The sequence below is a fragment of the Xiphias gladius genome, chromosome 18 (genome assembly GCF_016859285.1).
Source record: "Xiphias gladius isolate SHS-SW01 ecotype Sanya breed wild chromosome 18, ASM1685928v1, whole genome shotgun sequence".
In the NCBI taxonomy this organism is placed as follows: Eukaryota; Metazoa; Chordata; class Actinopteri; order Istiophoriformes; family Xiphiidae; genus Xiphias; species Xiphias gladius.
Genome location: NC_053417.1, coordinates 27749091 through 27771899, shown reverse-complemented (window position 1 = coordinate 27771899; position 22809 = coordinate 27749091). Strand labels below are relative to the sequence as shown.

At 45.1% G+C, this 22809-nt stretch overlaps 1 protein-coding gene across 1 annotated transcript; it reads left to right on the top strand.

Moving 5' to 3' along the window:
* Window positions 1-872: 872 nt before the first annotated feature.
* On the top strand, window positions 873-15204 carry ptk6b (PTK6 protein tyrosine kinase 6b). Its single transcript, XM_040152298.1, has 8 exons — window positions 873-1461; window positions 5190-5311; window positions 7671-7834; window positions 8627-8792; window positions 11725-11886; window positions 12699-12880; window positions 12970-13123; window positions 14838-15204. Exons 1-8 carry the CDS (start codon window positions 1073-1075, stop codon window positions 15017-15019), a joined length of 1521 nt encoding a protein of 506 aa, XP_040008232.1. The 5' UTR covers window positions 873-1072; the 3' UTR covers window positions 15020-15204.
* The last annotated feature ends 7605 nt before the right edge of the window (window positions 15205-22809 follow it).

The following is a 22809-nucleotide window of genomic DNA, read 5'->3' as shown; positions in this document are numbered from 1 at the left end:
AAGCCTGGTGTCGGTGAGTTACGGAGATGCCTGATATTTTTTCTCGCTTCTCGACCGCGCGTACGTAGACCCGGGCCCGCGGGAAACCCCTCGTTGACGGTGCCCAGCTCTACCGGCAACCGTGTACGCGTGAGCCATAAATGGAAACGTCCATGGAGGCTTTGCTCCTCTGTTTTGTTTTTTTATCCGCAAAATATCGTTGTTTATTTCTTTAGGACACAGTTATTCCAATAATGCCGAGGTTTCATCCGGATTTCCCTGCGTCGCTGAGCCACCAGGATGAAACCAGGACATGATGTTTAGGTGCACAACACAAAAACAAAGTTAACCATGAGGCCCCCCATTAAAAAAAACCCCAACAAGACTCTACTGTGTATCTCATCCCGCTCAGCGGACTCAGGCTACAGCTTCCAATCCGACCCCCCCAGGATGTGGGTGTTAATTTACAGGCACACACTAGTACTGAATTTAAAAAAGAAAAAAGAAAAGAAAGGCATGGACGTAACTGTGAACGGACTGTGAAGAAAATCATTTAATTACAGTCTCATTTCTACTTAAAGACGCATCTCAGACCCGCTCACGGGAGGAGCCCGCGCGGGGGACCCGCCGCAAGGTCACAGGGTCCAGACCCTCCACAGTGGCTGGAGACTAGAGACGTTGGAAAACCCCGTCTGGACACGATGCAGCTCGGTTCAACGCCGCTGCAAACTGCAGCCCCGGTAACGACCGCAGTTAAAGCGGCAGCTCTCCGGGTTGGACCGGATCCGACGCCCGCCCGCCAGCATCTCATCACCATGTCGCTGAGCGCGAGGTTTAGGAGGCGTCTCGCAGGCGGGGTTAACGTGCGCCGGATTGTTGTCTGGTATCAGGAAGTTCGCCGTCAGTCCTCCGAGCGCCGCAGCCACGGGATTGACCCGGCTACAGTTTCTCCGTGAGGCATTCCGAGGATTCCTGGCGCGCCGTCCTCTCTACCTGTCCGACAGGTGTAGGCGGCCGGCCCGCCCGACGCGCACGGAGGCAGCGGGCGTGGGAAGGCGACTCTGAGCGGGGGGGGGGCCTCTCATGGTCATCCATGGGTGAGTGTCTGCGGAGAGCTTGTCCATGTCTGGAAGCGCTGTGGCAGAGGATTTTCAGCGAGAAAAAGGCTTCCCCTGGAGGAAGGGCAGGACGCGACGGCTGCGGCGACGGCGGCGACGGCGGCGGCGAGGTGAGACCGCCCAGCCCGGAGCCGCAGCCGCAGGAGCAGGTGCCCGAGAGCGGCGCTATCTACACGGCCGTGTGGCCGTTTGAAGCCCGGCACGAGGACGAGCTGTCGTTCCAGGAGGGGGATCTGTTCAGTGTCATCTGCCGCAGCGGGGACTGGTGGACCGCACGGAAGATCGACAGGAACGGGCGCGTCCTGGACACCGGGATAGTCCCCAATAACTACCTGACCAGAGCCGAGTCCCTGAAAATGCAACCGTGAGTGTTATCGACCAGCCTCTCGTTGACCGGGGACGCACAGGTACCTATAGAGTCGTGGTTTCTCTCCCACCATCGACTCGGTAACTCCGGCAGACCCCTGGGTCGACTCCGTCCCCCCTCACTGCCCCACCTCACCCTGCGTCGCCTTGCTATGCCCAAGCTGAGCCTAAAGACATTTTGATCAAAATGTCGAGCTGCCTTGTTTCCGCACGGGTGATACTGATCACGAAAGACGCGTCGAAGAGCAATTTACGAGCTCCCCAACATAAAAAAAAAAAAAGATTTTATCAGCAGGAAGCGCTGTGATCTGTCTCCAGCCGGTAATTCACTGCAGAGATTTCCGCATTAAAGCGCAGGTGTTCTGCTCTGACCCCTGGTTCTGCCTCCAGCTCGGGATATGTCTGTCTACTCAGGTGAAAACACACCCGGGGTCGTTAAAATACGACATTTCCAGCAGAGCTCGGAAACCTCCACACCCGAGGAGGATCCAGTCTGGGCTGGAGGCTTTGCGCATTCTTTGTGTCTAGTGAGAGGGAGACTTTAAAGGGGGCCTCTACGGCCCATGGGGTGGAATAATCCATTGCCTCGACCCAGGTTTTTGAAGCCTAACGCGCAGGGAGCGGGGCTTTGTGCGTAAACCTGCTCGGGTTCCCTCCTTTCTGCAGGGACCTGACGCAGACCCGACCCTTAGAGAAGCTTCAGCGGCATAAAAGGCAACCCAGTGGTCAAACATCACGGGCCACACGTTCGAGTTCCTTTAAGACGCCCCAGATGTGCGGTACGCCGGGGTTGCGGTGCTACTCGTTGGACTTGTATTTGTGCAAGCTCAGCTGTTTTCCTTTTCTTCCCCACATTTTAATGTGACAAATTAAAACATCATTCCAGATCAACAAGACTTTTATTTGCACTCCTTCACCGTGTGGATCAGGCTGGAACACGCTGGACAACTGGACTAGATCTCATTAAACATATGAATGTTTATTCTCCACGTTTGGTCACATTGGGTTTGTTTTTTCCAGGGACCTGCATGGTGTCAGCCTAACACTTCATTTGTTTTTATCTATTTCATATTTCTATTTTCTTGGCAGGTTTTGTTGCTTGGTACTTGAGAGTGAAACCAACAGGAAACACGGCCTATTGTGTGCATCTCAGACCACTGGGCCACAAATCTACCTGTCCTACGCCACATGGCCGGTCAGAATCGGATGACTTTTTTTTTTTTTTTTTTTAAATCACCATTCTTGTGATTCTGTTCCAGCGAACAAATTTCACTTGGATCCATCTAGAGAAGACCTCACATGGGCAAAAGCTTCCCCATGAAACTGACTTATACGTCCGTCATCCCTTTGGAGCCCCGGAGGAAGAGCCGAGCGTCGGCCACTTTCTGCCTCCACCGGTCCATTTCCCCTTGTCCCTGCCAGCCACTGAACGTTGGTGTAGCCGCGACTTCGTGTCAGGAGAGAGATCCCTCTCCTGATTCTTCCTCCTCCTCTGCATCACACGCGCAAGCATGTCCCCCAGCCCTCTGTTGTAAATAACACGGCCAGAAATGTCACTGGCACTTTTCATAATGTCAGTCTCATGTTTGTCTCTTAGCAGTGATGCAACCTGGAATGCAAACATGAAGACAGTCGGCCTCACCGCTTCTTGTTTCGGCTCCCTCCCTCTTTCTCTCCCCCTTCTCTCTCTTTATTGTTTCAGCAGAAGGGGAAGTGTGTAAAGTGTGGTAATTCCTACATGTCAGCAGATGCTGGAGAGCTGCACTTAATTAAAGACCTGCTCTGCTGTTTTGTTTTTTTCTACTATACTACTAAACTATATGATATTGTAGTTATTTTTTAAATCACTTGTCATCCAGTTAAACACCTCAGCCCCACTGATACAACACCGTGCAAGAATAATGTTTTCGTGCTTTGTTCTAGCCCACTTAAGAGTCGCATGGTTAACTTGGTTCTGTGCCAGTTATTCTGTTGGTTGATAGACTGTTTGGTGAAAGTCCCATCGCAGTTTTCTAAAGCCCAAAGCAACATCTCCAGATTCTTTGTTTTGTCTGACCAGTATTTCGAAAACCTAAAACCTGTTCAGGTTATTATCACCCGAGACAATGAAAGCAGCAAAAATCCTCACGATTAAGAACCTGAAGTTATAGGTAATGTTTGATGTTTTTGCTTGAAAAGGACTTTATCAGTCTTTCATCAGAGTAGTTGCAGATTACATTTGTGTTATCAATTGGCAGATGGGTAATTTCAGCTCTAGTTATGAGGATCATAAAAAAAAAAAAAAAAAATGTCCATGAAAATTCAAGTTCACAAGTCAGAGCAAGTGTTTGTGGCAAGTTAAAGTCTGCCAACCTGGGGCTGGTTTCACCACGACAGCCTTTGGCAGTGGCTCAGATCAAACTGATAGTCCGACTTCAGACGGTCGTCTAAAGTCCTCCGTTGCACAAAGCTGTCCAGTTTTAGTCTTAAAATAGTCTAGAGCTATTGAAACAAGTCAAAAAAAAGTTGAATTTCTTTCAAGCTAAAAAAAAAAAGGACCGAGCAACCGAGTAAACTGCTGATTCCTGTTCATTCTGGCAGCGAGCGTTTGCCTTCTGGAAGAATCTAACATTTGCAAGGACATTTTACCAGGAAGTGTCAGGAAGAAAAAAAAGAAAAACCAGCAGCGTTGGGTCTCAGTACAGCGCAGACCCAGAGTAGAGATGAGATACAGTGGCTTCTTAATGGGGCAGCTCTCAGTTCTCCTGCTAACTCCCCAGTCAGACTCAGGGTAGTTTCCTCGGACAAACAAAAATGACTGACGATGTCCTCACTGCTGCTCCTCCCTTCTCGCTCCACAACATTGTTAGAAAAGCCCTAAATTATGAGCCACGTTTTGCTCTTTGGTTTTTTTTTTTTTAAATCATGTTTTTCCACCGGTGCCACGGATTATTACCATGGAACTATGGCTCTTAGTTCACAGTGAGCCTGGGAGGAAGGTGGCCAACTTTCAAGACTGGCCTAACACCACGGACCAGTCTAAAATACCTTGGCGAAACCAGAGCCAGGAATTCCAGTAATGATTTAGTCAGACTCGCTGTATTGTCTACACTGAAGAGCCAGAACTGTCACCAAAAAGGCACAGATAGGACACCTTATTACAAGAGCACCGTCAAATGAAGTCCACTTACGAAAGTGCCGGAAAGTACCCAGGATTAACTGGAGTTTCCCTTCATCATCCGACGTCAGAAAGGCCTCGTGACTCCAACGTACATTACATTTGATTAAGAGACAAGAGTGCGGTTCCAACACTGCCTTTAATGGCTGAGCCTCTGATAATAACCAGAGGCAGAAAGCTCGGCTGTGATTTCTCTCCTTTCCCATTGTTCTCTTCTTTCCACCTGTTATAAAGATTTCTGACACGTGTCGACACTCTGGCAACTCAAAGTTGTACGTTCAGAATTTTTCAAGAGCCACCCTTATTGTTTACAGAGCAGATCCCAGGATGTTTACGGGCACAGGCTTGTCTATGTGTTTGTCATATTAAAATGTTGAAATACACCCCAGTGTCTATAGCCAGAACTTGTTAATACCTACGATGATTCCAAAAATGATTTCAGAATATATTTTCTACTATTTACACAGTAACTCTGATCATTATTTTTGATTATTGCAACTTTAAAGTGTGAGGCCAAGCAAGCGCTTCCTAATAATTACTTTTATTTGTGGCCTTTTGTATTGATCCAGATGGTACTTTGGGAAAATGAACCGCTTTGAGGCCCAAAGCCACCTGCAGGGACCAGGAAACGAAGAGGGAGCCTTCCTCATCCGACACAGTGAGAAAGACGACGTTGGATACGTTCTCTCAGGCAAGACAAGAAGGGGAGGGTGAAGAAGGAAACCCAAAAAGGGAAATAGAAGCATAATATGTCAGTGGATTGATGGAGCGGGGGGGAAGAGGGAGTTTCACTTCAGGTCACAAACGGAGCAGGGCGTATTTGGGAAGAAAGGGAGACACCGGGAGGGAAATGTGTAAAATATAAGGAAAACAGTCGGCCTTAGAATGGAGCAGGTAACCGAAAGGGAGCCCTAAGAAGAGATTTCCACGTATACATTCTCACTATAAGACTGAAATTCCAAACACATTTGACACCGTTCGGGTGTCTCAAACAAGGCCGGAGACTCGGGGTGGCAAATAAGCAGGGGCATGTCGACCTGGCTCCACAAGAACCCCGCTGATGTGCCAAAAATTAAACTCTTCTGAAGTGGCTCTCTTGCTACGTGAACCTGCACGCTAACGTCATTAAACCGAACTAACAGACATTTTTGGTCTGGGGGGGGCAGCCAGCCTAGCCCTGTCCAATGACAAAATCCAGCTACCAGCACCTCTAAAGCTCACTCACTGACACGTTATATCTCAATTGCTTAATCCGACAAAAACCAAAGTGTCCAAAATGGCCGTCCCCGCTTTTTCAGGGTTAATGTGCTACGCTATTTCTTGGCCGAGAACAGTCGCCTCCTGGAGTCTTCGCTGGTTGCCTGCGAACTTCTCAGAGCCAGGAAATTGTCTGGCACACACAGTAACTACCGATAAAACCACAAACCCTTGTTTTTACCCTTCCATTTTTGTTTTCCGTATCCAGAAAGAGGAAGCGAAGAAGCGTATCTTCCACATTGTCGAACTATTCTTCTAAGTGGACCAAGTGTAGTGTGGCACGGGCAGAAACAGACGGAGAAAAAGTAGAAAAGGGAACGATGTTACCATACTGCACCCAGACGAGGGCCGTGATAATTCAAACAAGTTCCTGGTAAACATCCTATTCCTTCCTCCTGAGTTAACTGATGCGAATCCAAGCGTAACCACAGAAAATGTCAGTATTTGTGTTTGCCATCATTTCAGGCAGCCTACTAATCCGTGCCTTTCAACACAAACCACAGCAGTGGCTTCCAAAGTGGGGGCGTGGGAACATACAGTACAGGGGTCTTTGAGAGACTACTAGGTATGGGATTCAGTCAAAAATTGTCTTTCTGGCTCTGCCTTAGCACAGCGTAGCTCTGCCACGGGAAACAGCTGAAACTTTGATCGCTTCATCTCAAATACATGGTTCAATCTTTAGAAGAAATCCTTAGTTCATGTAGGTTTTCCTCTGAAGTTAAATTTGTCCAGCTATTTTTTTCCATCATTCCATCAGTGCCTACGCGTCCTGTCTTAGGGTATGGACACCTGGATAAGGTGTGCGGTCACGGTTTAGTTAAGTTGGGGCACAAAAACTACTTTTTAGGTTTAGGAAAACACTAATCCGCATGTGCAGTGAGATGCACGATGTGGAAGCAAACCCGGACACCAGAAAACGTTTTTTAGCTCGTGCACTGGACCAGCAATTTCTATTCGAGTGACTGGGTCCACGTCTTTCCTGTTTGCTACAAAAAAAACCGACAGGGAAACAACATGAGCAGTCAGATGATCAGTGCGGGTTAAACAAACTATCAGTGTATCCAGATCTGAAACCACTTTACTTGGTGGTAAACCCTAAAATGAGTGAACCAAAAATGTTGGTAATAATCCCACATTGCAGAGGAAAACGCTCTGCACCGCTCCCCTTTGTTTTCTCTTCAACAAACGCCCCTTTAATCTGGGGGACTGTTTGGAACTTGTCTGACCCACTCACACGAAATGATCATTTACAGCTTGTTGTCAAGAATAAAACCTCAATCCAAAGTAAACACTTGGGATTCCTTTTAACGACAAATCAAGTGGCGTGGAAATGTGACGAAAACAGTGTTAGGGGACACTTTAGCCACATTTATTGCTTGAGAACCTTTTTGTCTTTCAAATCATATTTAATTTGTAACGTATGTGGTATCTTGCTATATCCATCAGACAATAAATACACTTCCCCTTGAAGGTCCAGTTTGGGCTTTCTGACATCCGTAGACGTACTTGACTACAGCATTAAAAAAAAACTAATAGAAATAATAATTTTGAAGTTAAACTGCATTACAATCAGAGCTTTAAGTTCCTTTTAAGTTTCCTTTCACTTCTCTTTGGAATCTGTTTGGCAAGTTTTTGCCACAGTTTGAACGACAGTGTTTTAGTAATTAAAGAATTACACGTTAAGATACATCTTAAGAGGAAAGTTGCAACCGGAGGCACGATCTTCTGGTTTTCACTTTTCAACCACTGCTGCCTGCTCCTGACTTTGTGTATACGTGTGAATCTTTCTGCAGTGAGGTCGAGCACCCGGGTGAAGCATTTTAAAATCCACCAAGCGGATGAGAGTAATTATTACGTGGAGCACAACCACCGCGTCAGCTCTCTGACTGACCTGGTGGAGCACTACAGCACCAATAGCCTGAACAACACATGCAGACTGGGAAGCCCCTGCAAGAGGGTAGGGCAAGTTTTGGTTCCATCTTTTTGCTTCATTTGTTTGCTCCTCTGGTTTCTGGAACAGTAACCGAGGACATTAAGCGATGACGTCTAAAGAAAGTACAGTCAAATACACTTGTTGCTGGAGCACTGGTCATCAGAATGCTTCCTTGTGTTTGTGCATGTGTTGTGTTTTTTTTTTTCTTGCATCTGAGCTTGAACACAAAAGTTCTTCTAGGAAATCATGCAACGTGGCCGCAGAACTGATGTAGGTTACAGGGAGCGAATGGATCAGAGCTATAATTCTTGAAAGAAAAGCAGCACTCAGCCCCGGATGCCTGTCAAACTACACTGAGGAACACCAAGCTGAAACTAATGAAACTAATACAACAGTCCCGCAATAAGTTCATGAAGGTTTCAATGTTCAGTTTTTGTTGAAACTGTGTTAAATGGGTGTTGGTTCGACTGCCTGATCATTTTGGATGACGTGGTCCGTGGTGCTGTCGAACCGTACTGCGTTATGCCGATAGGCGTTCCTATTATTTTGTCCACCCCATTCAAATGAATGAGGAGTAGGCTAAACAACAGACACACTATTTTTGCACAATGCAGTACAGGTCAACTGCAGCACAGGTTGCAGCCTCCAAAATCATCACACACTCGAATCCCATTTTCCAAATTTCTCAGCGACTCTGAGATTGATGGAAAACATTCAAAGAGTGTGACACGTACATACAATACCCTTTTGAGTGGGTATTGTGCGTGTCCTGGATTTGTGTCCTAAAGATGTGTGTATGTGTGTTCCCTCCACCAGAAAAAGCCCAACACCCCAGACTTGAATCATTTTACGGTGGATGAGTGGGAGCTCCCAAAAGAAGAGTTCACCCTGGATGAGGAGCTGGGCAGCGGCTACTTCGCTGATGTCTACCGGGGACGCTGGAAAAACCATATTAATGTCGCCATCAAGATCATCAAAAGTGGTATTTCATCCTCTCTGTTGAGCTAATGAAGGCCGACTTAACAGGTTTCTTATTACGAGTTGTTCGGCGCTAAGCTCCATATATCACGAAAGTGAGATCAGTATATATCAAGAGGGAAACATCCCTTTCAGCTCCAAGTGCATAAAGGGATTTTCGTCGAGTGATCTGGGCAGACCACTGGGTTTTAATAGAGTGTAGGATGGTTTGATGCAGGATGTAGTCTGGTGACAGCTGCAGGCTTGACAGAACTGGGACTGGGACACCTTTGTTGGTCAACGACAGGAATTTCAGACCTGCTGCTGACACTCGTTTCTCTCATCTTGCCTTTAATCATTTTTTCACGTTGTTGCTGGCTGTGATTTCTCGCTGGAACTCCAGGTGTTGTGTTCCCGGATGAGTTGTACATACACTCACCGAGCACTTTATTAGGAAACACCATCCTAATACTGGGTAGTTCCTCCCTCTGATCTCAGAACAGCCTCAGGTCTTCGTGGCCTGGATTCCACACGATGTTGGAAACTTTCCTCTGAGATTCTGGTCCATGTTGACCTGATTGCATCACATCATTTCTGCAGATTTATCAGCTGCACATTCAGGCTGCCGGTCTCCTGATCCACCACATCCCAGAGGTGCTGTACTGGATCCAGATCTGGTGACTGGGGAGGCCACTGAAGTTCCCTGAACTCATGGTCATGTTTATGAAACCAGTTTGCTTCCTGCTGGACGTGGCCATTAGAAGATGGTAAACTGTGGCCATAAAGGGAAGCACATGGTCAGCAACAATACTCAGACCGGCGCTGGCGTTCAAACCAAGACTGTGTTCCTAATAAAGTGCTTGGGGAGTGTTAACATGGTATAAACTCTCACGACTTTGTACCGGCTGTCTTTTGTGCCAGATTAATAATTACCAACATCTGGGACTTGCCCAGTACAGCCACAGTCCTTGCATACATAAAACCCAGAAACTTCATTTTCAGGTTACTGTGGCACAGTAAACTAATCCAAAACACTGAGTCGTCGATGACAATCTTTTGTGTAGCCAATTCATCGGCTGACTCATTTTTTGTGGCTGCGAATGTCCATTGGCAGCCGTCCATTTCTTTCTCCTGCTTCCAGTATTTGTGAAGAACTAAACGAAATCCATCCTGGACAAAACGTATTTCCTAAAATGTGGGAAATCCCTCCATCTTTAATTGCTAAACGGTCTGACTCAGAAGTTGCCCCAGTAAAATGGAGCCATCATTTACATATAAATTGGCCGAAGTACAAATATCCATTGTCAATAACATGTAAGCCCACAATTGAGAGAAACTGGGCGTGGCTCAACCTGTAAAGACAGAATGAGAATGTGAGGAGTTATTTCCAGACCTATCATGCTAATCCCCATTGACGCACTGTCATACATGACTTGCGACACAGGCCTCATTGTTACACGTGGAAATTAGGGGGCGCGTGATCGGGCTACTCATCACAACAGCCGACGCGTTGTGCAACCATCGTTGAAACTCTTTCTTTCTTTTCCAGGAGAAATTCATCATCTTTTTGGCATTAATTGTGTGCCAGTGCTAGTCCCTGCTCCCTTACGACTGTTCAGACCTCGCACGTAATGATTCTAGATATCATTCATGAACGAGCTCAACACCATGCAATGAAACCCAGGATCTGCTTGTAGCCATTTTAGTTTCACTGTCAAAGACGTACAAAATAGTGTGAATAATCTTTTTATATTGATCACGGCTTCAGTAACGTTTTTAGGCAGACTCGTTTTCTGTAGACTAATCTGCATCTTTGCAAGATTCTGTGTTGGGCTACTTATAATTACGTATTCACCTTAAGTCTATAATCAGTGCAGAGTACGCTTAGAATCAGACCCGATTTCTGCCGGATCAGTTCCGCGAGGGGTCACAGCGGCTGATTCATTGCCTGAACGCTCAATGAGCTGGCGTTTGGATGACCGGATGGAAATCTCGGTCGCTCGTCTCGTCGTTTGACAGGTTCCACGGTTCCAATTTCCCACACGGCTGTTGTCAAAGGATGGGTTATAAACTGTAGTGAACTTGTTTTAATATTACTGGAGTTGTGTTTTACATGTCGTGGCTGAAACTGTCGTCTTGACTGAGACTTCTGTGACATAGGAGCGAACTCCGACTTCCTCCTCCAGACATCTGCAGCTCCAGATTCTTATTCCATTCACGGAAGTTTTGCACAAAGTAATGCGGCCTTTCTCTCTTTGTTGTCATCATTGTTGAGCACGGGGTCGTCTTGCTTAAATCAACTTTATAGTAATTGTTAACGGGCGAACCAAGCGGGGGGGTTCCGTGCTTCCCGTTCAGTGTGACCACCCACCTCGAGGCCAGTTTTCTGCACAGCCAGAAAGGCCGAAACGCAGCGTGTGCTTAAGGTGATTAAAACTGATTAAATGCACAGAGTGACTCAACACAACATACAACATTAGTGTAATAGGAGAAAGTGTGTGCCCGGCTTCAGACCGAAACGATCTCACAAGCACACGCGAAGTGTGTCTCAGACAGTGACGTTAGGCACTTTGCACAATACGCCGTATACTTACTACAGTTAGCATGATCTATTCAGAGACACGACATAGCACCAGGACTGCAGTTGCAATATCATTGTACTACATGGACATTTCTGTTCACCTAATGTTTGCAAAACACAGAAAATCCCATCCTTGCCAGTGTCATTTTGTCAAGCTTTGACTCACAGTATATTTGGTAAACACCACAGTTTGTGTTCCTTTATTGTGATGAGTCATGAGTCATTTTTAAGTGTGTCATATTTGTTAAACGCTCGAGATTTCTAAGTGCTCTCCTTGGTTTCTTTGCCCTCCCCTGTTCCTCTTTTGTCTCCGTTCCTCTTTTTCATTTCCATCTTTTTTTCTTGCTTTTAATACTCGTTCTGTCCGTTTCTCTAGACTCTGAGATGAACCACCGTGAGTTTCAGAGGGAAGTTCAGATCCTAAAGTGTCTCCGGCATCGTCATCTCATCTCTCTGTTCGCCGTCTGCACAGCCTCAGCACCTTACTACATCATCACCGAGCTGATGGAGAAAGGCAGCCTGCTCAACTTCCTCAGAGGTAAACCTCGGTGTTACTCTACTCCCGTCTTGTGTGAGAACCTAGAGTTTTATGGCCCGGGGTTCGGGGTTAGGGGCATAAGGAAGGTGAGGTTCAGTTATTTAGTCTGTAGGGTGTGATCTAAAATGTCGCTCTTTTAGTTCTGAAGAGGTTTCTTTCAGTTCAGCAGCCTGGACATTGAAACCTGGGGAAATTGCGCTCAGTTGCCGGTTTTGGCGCTGAATTGTCCCCACCGATATATTTACAGGTCTCAAAGGATGCTGTAATTTTAACCTCACTCACTGTTACCATAAGATCTATGTAGAGTTGCCAGGTTTCTTGTTTTCTGTAAAAACAAAAAAGAAAAGAAAAAAGTTGGCTACTGTGATGAAGAGTCAAAGAGCAAAATATGGGGAATACCTGACCTGATACTCTGGCAACCCGCTGTACCGGCTGTTAAATTGTGATCATTGCTCGGACGTCTCATTTTTTGAAAAGACATTTATTAATATTTGCTTTTTGAAGCAAGGAAAAAAAAATCTTTCAAAAAGCTAATTGGGAAATCAGACCCTTTTTTAAGAGGAACCAAAGTGTCAGGGACGGCTTAGCTGTTCTGTAATAAATCCAAACATATACAGTATCATCTTTGACTTTAGGAAGTAAACACAATGAATCCTATATGTTACCATAGATTAAAAAAGTGCAATGAAATGAGGCGGTTTCATCTTGTTGTTGCCATTCCGGGGATCCTCTTGGTTCTGGGTTTTCAACCTTGTTGTGGGCCACTTCTCTGTAGGGACTGTTTCCTCTGCGTTTCATTCCTTCTCGCTCAGGTCCAGAGGGGCAGCATCAAGACACTGCGTCACTCATTGACATGGGCGCCCAGGTGGCTGATGGGATGTCGTACCTGGAGGAGCAGAACAGCATCCACAGAGATTTGGCGGCTCGTAACGTCCTGGTGGGAGGAGACTACATCTGCAAGGTGGCCGACTTTGGACTGGCCAGAGTGATCAAGGTAAGTAGGGAGGGAGGAAGGGTTTCTGTACCTTCTTTGGACCGAAATCAAGAATTTTTGTTTTTTTAAGACAAAAATATTTCATCCAGGAGCCGTTCTACATCACTGAAGATAAAAAGATTCCCTACAAGTGGAGCGCTCCCGAGGCCATCAGCCACGGAAAGTTCTCCAACAAGTCGGATGTCTGGTCTTTTGGCATCTTGCTCTATGAGATTATCACCTATGGAGGCATTCCTTACCCAGGTTGGTGGAATGTCATGTTGCTTTAGTTTAAACATTTCTTTCAAAGCACTGACGCACTTTTAAAGCAGTTGATGATATATGGTGGTTATGAAATGAGGTGAGGTCCTTGTGGAAACATTTTTCCCATGTTGTGCTGGAGAGATCAAAGTTTGCACCAGTGCCACCACTTCATGTCCTCAACAGGGACAAAAGCTTCACAGACATTAGATTTATTTAAAAGAGGCCCGCAATTTTTTAAGTCTATCTTAAAGCAAGACGTTATCTACCCAAGTGTAAATTGAAATGGGTTTTGCCTGCTGTAATCATCCTTCCTGTTCATACCGGCCATTAAAAGACAGCTCTAATTCCAGAAATTCCAATATAAGTGACGGGGTCACATACAAATGAGTTCACGCAGAGTTCTGAATTGACGTTGTGATCTTAAAAGGATTAATGGTGCAGCCCTAAAAAGACTACTAACCTTACCGTAGATCACAACAATAAAACCGGTTTTAATGTTTTATGTTTTAATGTTGTGGATGAATGGCGTATATTTATATATATATATATATATATATATACTGGACTGTGAAGGCCACAGCATATGACTCACGGCCTTTTTTTATACTCAAACCATTCGGTGACCCCTAGTGCCCTGTGGATGGGGACCAGTCATCCTGACATAGACCCCTCCCGTCAGGATAGAAATGTTTCATCAGAGGATGAAGGTGATCGCGAGGAAAACGTTGTACATGATTTGCAGTGACCCTGGGGACAAATGGACCCAAACCGATCCAGCAAAATGCCCCCCACAGCATAACAGATCCACCAGATCCCATCCCTGTGGGGGTCCAGCATTCGGGCCTGTACCGTTCTCTCGCTGTTCACCACACATGCACTCGCCCACCTGTCGGGAATGTGGTGAAGGAGGACTCGTCTGACCATATCACTTTTTTCCTCAACGCTCAGATGTGCATCATATTTGTGATGAGGGCTCTACGCTCTGCAACCCTGCTATAACATCCCTCTCCATGTGTCACTGCTGACGCCCTGTCGTTGCTGACGCAGTCTGATCACGTCCTGCGTTGACCTTATCAGTCGCCTGAGGAAGAGCTGCTCTTCTGCTTTTCCTCTCATTTCACACTAATGCACGAGCGTCACGCTCACCAAATGTTACGCCGTCGTCCACAATATCCGACCCTATTCGCTGACGTCGGTTGTCACTCTAGCCACCGATCCTATCGAAACACAGGCCAGTTGAGTCGCTTTTATGCAGGTTTTTCCTTTCATTCTACTTTCTGACTGGTTTTAATGTCGTGGCCCATCAGTGTACATTCTGATCATTTAAAAAAGCCCAAAGTGCTTGAGTGTGATTACAGAATGGGAGTTTTCACGATGCGATGTAGTAACGGCACCTGCACTATTTCGGTGTTAGGTGCAGGGAACTGAAAGTCAGCGGCCACGCTTAATATATCTTTACACAGTACAGTTTACTTTTGTGGTTCAGCAGTAATGTGAGAGCTACTGCGATACACTGCGCTATAGTTGCGGTGTGAATTTTTCAAACACACCACCATCAAAGTTAAAGTGGGCACAAAGCCCACAGGTGTGTCTACAGGTGTTTTACTGGGAACAAATGTTAAACCTCACTTCGCCGCTTCTGCACCTCTGTCCCTCACACTTCAACTTTCTCTCTCTCTCCACCTCCTTCACCCCATCCCTTGCGCTGCCTCAGCTTTTAGCAACCAAGACGTGTACCAGCAGGTTACCAAAGGATACAGGATGCCGGCTCCGGCCAAGTGCCCCGACTTTTTCTATCAAGTCATGCTGAAATGTTGGAGCGCCGAGCCGGACGACAGGCCACATTTCAAGTCCCTCAAGGTCCAGCTGGACAGCAGCTCCTATGAGCTGGAGTGACCGCCCCCTGACTTCCTGCGGCACATGCTCCACGCCACAGAGGGGCAGCAGAGAGTCCAATATTGAGCAGGGGCCGATTTTTCGCTGAGGACTCTTAAAAATCCAGAAAGTAAAACAATAGACAGGCTTTTGTATAGAATGACTCAGTGTGTGTGTTGGTAGTGTGCAATCCTAAAAAGCATGATGTATTTTATTCAGTCCACTACTAATAAATATTTTCATAATCACTTCGTCTGTCTATTATTTTTTCTAGAGCTGAAACCGGTAGAAAATTATTTATTCATCTAATTAGCAGGATTGATTTTCTAAAAGAACGGATCAATTTTTGATGTTTGCAATCTCAGATAATAGAGTTTCTTAAAGTCAAGTCATGTCTTTAAAACGTTTGTTTTGCCCGACCCACAGACCAAATATCAAATATCTGCAGTTTGAAATGATATAAAATGATGTAAGTACAGCGAAAAGCTGCAAATCCTCCCATTTGACAGGCTGGAACCAGAGAGTATTTTACTCAGCCCGCAGAGACCCATGAAGCACCACGCAGGGCGAGGTGACCCTTAGTATCAACTGACAGCGAGTATCGATGTACGCTTAGTTTGCCTCCATCGACTTTCAAAGTTTGGAGTCTTGGGAACATCGCCCGCCAAAACAATCGCACCTCAAGGTACATTTAGTAGATATTCTGGAGCTTTCAGTCTTATCACACAATCTTCATCAGCAGCAGGAGTTCGTCTTGTTGTCGGACTGTTTTGTCGGCTGCTGCTCCCAAGGTCAGGAATGGACTCCGAAGCTCAACTCGTAGGCCGAACTCCGTCTGCCGATGAAGCTCATGCAGTACGATCGAAAGCTTCAGAAAGGCTACGACATGGACAGCCTCCCTCTAATAGGTGCCGGAATGAACCGGAAGTAGCGCGAATGCCAAACAGCTCCGACTAATAATCCTAAATTATGACGACCCAGTAAAGCAGCGATAACGTGGAAAAGATTTTAACAACCTTACTTTGCTAGAACTCATCTCTATTTTCTGATGAACTCAGTACCTGCCCGGGTCTGCAATATTTATCTTTGTCCAGCAAGGGGCAGCACAGTCCCAGCGTCGGAGGAGCTTCTTCCCTCACTGGTGAATTAAAGTTGGGTTTTATTACACAAATTAGTCACAAGTCGCTCATTTTCCAACAGTACATCCCCTCTGAGCATTTTTACGGTTTCTCTCAAATCTAAGCCAGGCTTGTCTTAAATGCTAGAGCCTAGAAATGTTTCATCAGCCGGGACCAAAAACTGAGACGAGGACAGTAATCTTGTGTGTATGAATATTTATGTAAATGATGTATCTCTGACAGAGCCGGCTCTCGGTTGCTTTTTGCATCAGTGCCACAGATCAGCGTGTGATCCCTTGAAACGAAATGATGCGTACCTGCAATCCATCATAATTCAAACAAAAATTCTGGTTTTATTTCCTGAAGAAACGAAATTATTCGGTTTTATGAATTTACAAGAAACAGCTTGTGTGTGTGTGTGTTTGGGGGGCGAACCAATGTGCACTATGACAAACATGGAAAACAGCTGAAGTGAGGGATCGAAGGCAAAATTTAAACCCGAGTATTGTCCATCCAATTCAGCATCAGCGTACTGATAAATTGTTTTGGTTACTAGAGCTGAAGCCGTAAAGCGATCAATAAATGCAGCCGCATTGCCCATGGAAATATTTTCATTTTGTGCGTAGATTTATGAATTACTTTTAAATCGATTTTGATTCCGGGTTCACGTTTCATTTCCATTTCTTTTAAAGATTTCCCATCTGTGTTTCTGATGAAGTGCCTGTTAAGACCTGTCTGGTGTCAGATTTGTAACTAATTTACTGCAGCACTTGTAAAGCAGCTTGTGCTACTGTCCCTTTTGAACGGGAAGTTCAGCTCATCGAAGAACTGGCCACAACCGAACAGAAAACGAGTGTGGGAGTGTTGAGTGTAATACTCCTATCACGTTTTTAAGGACACTTTGAATATGTATGTACATTTGTGTGTGTGTGTGTTGAGGAAAGTGGTTCCTGGCCAGTCCACTCTTATCTGTGTGTGTGCGCATGTGTATGTTTCCCAGAGGTCTGTGGGTGTTGAGTTCCCTACTGTCTGCTGCTGGATTTAACTGGGTCAGAAATGTCTAACATTTTGACCCCTATATCCTGTCTCTCTCTCTCTCTCTCTGCTGTTCAAGTTTAAATTGAAACAGCTTTACTGGACATGTTTACTGTGAACACTTCATGAATACTGACATAAACCTTCCGAGCAATGAGAACATCGTTAAAATGGTTTTTTTTTAGTCCTAATGGAAGAACCATAAAGTCCCGCACACAGTTGATCCCTTGCATTCATGCAGACGTTTTATCGGTAGGGATGCCAGGGAGGCGCTGCTGGTCCCAGGAACGTTTAGTCCTTATGAATTTAACCTGATGAGGGATTGAGGGGCCGTAACATCGTAAGTGAAGTCCTGCGCGCTGTTGATCACTTGTACTCGACACGTGATCAACAGTGTGCAGGAATTTTTGGTCCTTTCACAGTAACAGTTTCTGATCAGATCAGACTTTGTGTACGGGAAGTTTGTAGTAATTTTTATCAAGAGACAAAGAATCTATATGGCTGCAAAAACTGCAACAAAAGCAGTTTTGTGTGTTGTCTAGTGTAGACGTAGGAGGTCAGTTACTGTCCCACACATGGTGGTCGTGTGATTCCGGTAGAAACTGTAGTTTAGCTTTATCTGAAATGTTTTTTAGGGCTGTGTCTAAATAGTATTTTCATTATCAATTTATCTGTTAATTCTTCTTTTCGATTCGATTATCATTTAGTCTTTAAAAAGTAAAAAAAAAAAAAAGAGGAAAATGCCCAAATTCAAATTGCTTGTTTTGTCTCGACGAACAGCACAAACCCAAAGAGATTCCGTTTACAATCACCATGCGGTTTATGAATAAAACAGAGAAAAGCAGCGAATCCCAACATCTGAGAAGCTGGAAACTGAGAATGTTTACCGTCGCGGCTGAAAAAATACTCAATTGATTTTAAAACTTTGGGTCAATAAATGTAAGCGACTGACTTGTGGATCATTTCGGCATTAAAATTAGGAAAAGCTGAATGAAACGGCAGCTTTTCATACACACTGACAGTCTCCTTTTACTAAATCTCCCCCTTGTTTCTTTTCCAACCGCTCTGTACTTTACTGGACTTCAATGTACGCACGTGCACACACACAACCACACACACACACACACACACACACACACACACATCACTTGTCCTTCACAATGAGCTCTCTGTGTTATTCCAGCGATGATGCAGCATTTTCAGTAATTACATGCATGAACAAAACAGCCCATATACACGCACGTACCTGAAAAGACACGTGGCTCGCACTTTAAAAGTGTCGCATACGCACAACTGTCTGAGTCACTGAGGTCTCCTGGGTCAACACCAGGACAAGCTGGTGCATGAAACCGCATATGTGTGAGAACGTGTGTGTGCCTGAGCGGGTGTGTTGGTATGCAGTGTGTCCTGCAGAGTCATGTCGCCCAGTTAACCCAGTTCATCCATACGAATGGGGGACAGTCAGAAATAAAGTCTGACGCTCATTGGATTTCCTCAATCCGGACCCTTTGACGCCGCCTCCTGACCCGCAGACATTCAAAACCACATGTGCAGGTTCTAGAAGGTCAAACTCAAAATGTTTGTAACACAGTTTTACTACTCTATACTCAGGTGGCCATTATGGATCAAATCCAAGATTTGAATCTGCAGTACAATATGAAAATTAAAAAATGTTTTATTAACAGTTCCTCAGTTAGTTTTCCATTAATTGACTGGATAGCAGGTCTGGTCAGTATGGCCAAAAATATTATCACCATAATTTATTTCACTCTGAACAACAGATAATTATCACAATATCCATTTAATACCATTAATGGGAAAGGAAACATCCATTTACTGTTACTGTCAGTTGTATTTACTCATATGTGCCGCATAATAATAAAAAATAACAATAGGTAAATTAGAAATATGTGACTTATAAAGTGACAAACTACTGGCCTGGTTCCATCAAAGAAAAGACTCTCATGACTGAAAAGCTGTAGAAATCGTAAACCATTTCCAAATCACAGATGTGACACAATTTCCTTGTCTTGTGCGAACGTCTGAGTCTCCTCACATTCGCTCATTTTTACATTTCTAGCAGAGTGTGTGTGTGTGTGTGTGTGTGTGTGTGTGTGTGTGTGTGTGTGTGTGTGTGTGTGTGTGTGAGAGTGTGTTTTTTGCCCTTGTTTGGGCCCCTGCGCCCGTCAGCCATGACTGTTATTGCTGCGGCCTAATAGAGTAATTGTGCAGATGAGGGTTGACCCAAACGCAGAACAGATGCATTTAATGTAAATTACTCATCAGTTTATCACCGTTATTGTAGGGAAACTTTTTTTTTGTGCCTATTATCAGTGTTATAATTTATTTTTTTGTGATAGTTTATCGTCACTTGGCAGCAGCAGAAACAAGTTGTGAACCCAACAATGACATATCATCACCTTCACACTTGTCAGCAAACTGTTGTTTATTCAGAGCAACATGATCATTCATCAGGACCTGGTGTTTGTGTCACCTGATCAATCCAAGTCCAGTGTTCCTTCTTCTTTTAGCTCCGGTTTTGGTCTCCACCAGCACATGAGGGAAACGTATGGCTCTTTGGCAGCTAAACGCTCCATTATGTTCACCAGCTGGTCCCTGACTGAGTCCGTCTGCTGTTTGCTGCTGAGCAGGTAGTGGACAGTGGCTTTTTTTTTTTTTTTTTTTTAAACAGCTGTTTCTCTGAAAACATCTGCCTGCCGGCGCTTTGAGAGTGAACCAGCGCAGACAAACAATGAGCCGAGACCCACTGTGAAGCTCAGTGAAGCCGAGGTGGAGCTGCAGGTTCAGCTGATAATTACCACTAGGTTCATCATTACGAGTGACCCCTTTCACACTGTCACAGTGTTTTCACATTAACATTTGATACTTTGCTGTTATAAAAATAGTGATTCCAGCTGCTATAAGGTAATTTAAGACCATTCTTGACTTTTTAAGCACTCCTGAATACCTTTTCATCTCTGGTTTGGGCACAAAAGAGATCGAAGCTAAAATCAGTACAATACAATCAACTGCAGTACAACAACCCCATTACCTGTCACTGCAGGGGTTAAAACATCCAAACAACAGAAGCAGCTAAATACACGACAAAAGACAATACATGTAATTCAGTGCACACAAGCCTAGTCACTTCTTAAAATGAATATTTATCGTCTCAGTTTCTCCTGTTCTTTTTTTAGGCTAATGGAGTCAGATGTCAGCAAAGTTGCCAGGAACAGTTCCCACACACACACACACACACACACACACACACACACACACACACACACTAACACACACACACAGAGCCTGTTACTGTGTGCTCTGGGAGTGTTCGGCCTCCAAACAGGAAAACAGCCAAAGCTGTGTTTTTATATTGTCCAGCAGTTCCGGGCTCTCTGTCCTCAGACAGCTGCCTTGAACTCAGTCACCCAGAGACAGCTGCCTGGCACCACAGCAGAGTGCCCGTTCAAAGTAAACACACACACACACACACACACACACACACACACACACACACACACACACACACACACACACACACACACACGCGCGCGCGCACGTACGTACGTACACACACGTCTACACAGTATTACACTGACCAGTAAGGTCAATGTAATACTGTGTCCCAACTCTTTACTACAAACTAAACTAGGAAAAAGTCACAACATGATGGTCGTGATGCAAGCTCTGAAGTCCTAAGGAACCTCTTTCTTTTCCTGTGCTTTTATAGACATTTATCTGCAGAGGACATTGGATTTCGTAGGTCCCGCTGATTCTGCCAATATGTGTGCGATCTGCGTATGTTCAGATCTGAGAACAGTCTGCTCACGCTCCCCGCTGACGCGGTGCTCACTGTTTCCTAGGTGAAACATTTCTGATGCGGTCGCTCAGAGTTCACCATTTGTGACGTGTGACCGCGTACGCTGTCGTTTGTCGTCTGTCTGTCGGCCTGTTCCAGTCTGACGCGTGCCACCGCCTCACGAGGAGGTGGCACGTTTGTAAAAGCCGATCCCTGTGCGTAATGTACGCCCCCCGCGGCCGCCACGTAACTCTGCCTGTTCCGCTCGGTTTCTGGGCAAGTTTCGTTTATACAAATGTCACCAGAGAGCGAGAAGCTTTTCACACAGACGAGCTTTAAGTCCTGCTGTCAGAAATAAGAAGGCAAACAAAAAAAAAAAAATACCGAGTTAGTTTATCCGTAGCCACACTAGGAGACCCAAAACAATGATACACATTTTAACTATCATAAATTATATATAAAAATATTACTACAGCTGTCAACGTGTCATCAGAGCAGCGCTGCACTGCTACAGAAATAGAGAATGGATGGTTTTACATGAAGTTAGAGGCTTAAAAACATTTTTCTGAAGCAAAGTTGGTGGTCAAAGGGGACATGACACTCATGGAGATATTAGGCTAGAGAGTATTATATCCTGCCGTAGGTGTCAGAGGCAACAGAGGATGATGACGGACCGAGACCTGCACAAAGACCCCGAGGCAGCTGTCAGAGGGCGAGAATGCTTCAACATATTGTCCTATATCAGTCATCAAATCTAAAAAACATCTCAGTAGGTTGGCAGCCATGATGATGATGATGATGATGATGATGATCGGCAGACGACTCGTGCGACAGGTCTCCACCACTGGTACATTTTGAAAACAGAAAACTAGCTTCCAAGAAAACTGGTGAATGCCACAAATCGTGATCAATAACTTGCGTGTGCCACCTAGAAGCGAACCAGTGGGACGCCGCCATAGCCCCGTGGTTAAGTTTCCGTAGCATATAACCACAATGTCCACTGCTCTACTACCGGCCGAGGGACCTTCATTACAATGCTGTACCCCCCTCTCTCTCTCTCTCTCTCTCTGCGCTCGTTTCCTGTCTGTATCTCTACCACGGCTATCAACCAAAAGACCGAAAAAGGCCATTTATGGGAATGCCAGTCAATCATGACTGGAATTTTGAAGGCGTGATAAATTCGCTTGATTTTAGTTTCCAGGAGGTTTTTGGCAAACAAAAGATATCAAATATTTGTGTATTTTTAAAATTATTTAGCTTTTTTCTTCAGTTTTAGTGGCAATAGTGTCGCAGTTTGACAGGTTGTTGGTGCAAGTCTTGTATCATTTCCTGTTAAATATTCTTCTCTTACTCTTGTATAAAAACTGCAAACTATTAAGTTCGGCACTGTATGTAGTACATATGGTATTGAATTATATAGCGTGTAATGTGTCTTTGAGAGACATTCAATGGCAAAAATGACCATTGCCGCGACGTATCATGCTGACAGGATGACAAGCAGACGGACGCAGTTTGTTAACCAACCGGATCAGCAACAAATTCAGGATCAAGTGTGTCCAACAACAGCGGGTTTGTCGCCGCGGATCTCATTCCTCATCTCATTTCCTCAGGTGTCACCTCTTCAGCCGAAGCTGCCTGTAGCGGATTGACAAACGTCGCACCCACAGATCCACCACCTCAGCATCCTCGCTCTTCTTACCGCCGTGGAGAGAATAAACGCTGGATTACTCTCTGCATTGACACTGGTTTTATAAAGCAAAAGAAAGCGAACCATGACCAAAACTTGAACTTTTACCGAAACGTTTTACAAAACTGCATTTTTGCTCTAATTCATCTTCACTCATTCTAATCTAACAAAC

Excerpts from the sequence above, each read along its gene's own strand:
- ptk6b (XM_040152298.1), top strand. The coding sequence starts at position 1,073 with ATGGGTGAGTGTCTGCGGAGAGCTTGTCCATGTCTGGAAGCGCTGTGG. Across the intron at positions 5,312-7,670 it reads CGTTGGATACGTTCTCTCAG|TGAGGTCGAGCACCCGGGTG; the intron begins GCAAGACAAGAA and ends ATCTTTCTGCAG. Across the intron at positions 13,124-14,837 it reads TGGAGGCATTCCTTACCCAG|CTTTTAGCAACCAAGACGTG; the intron begins GTTGGTGGAATG and ends GCGCTGCCTCAG.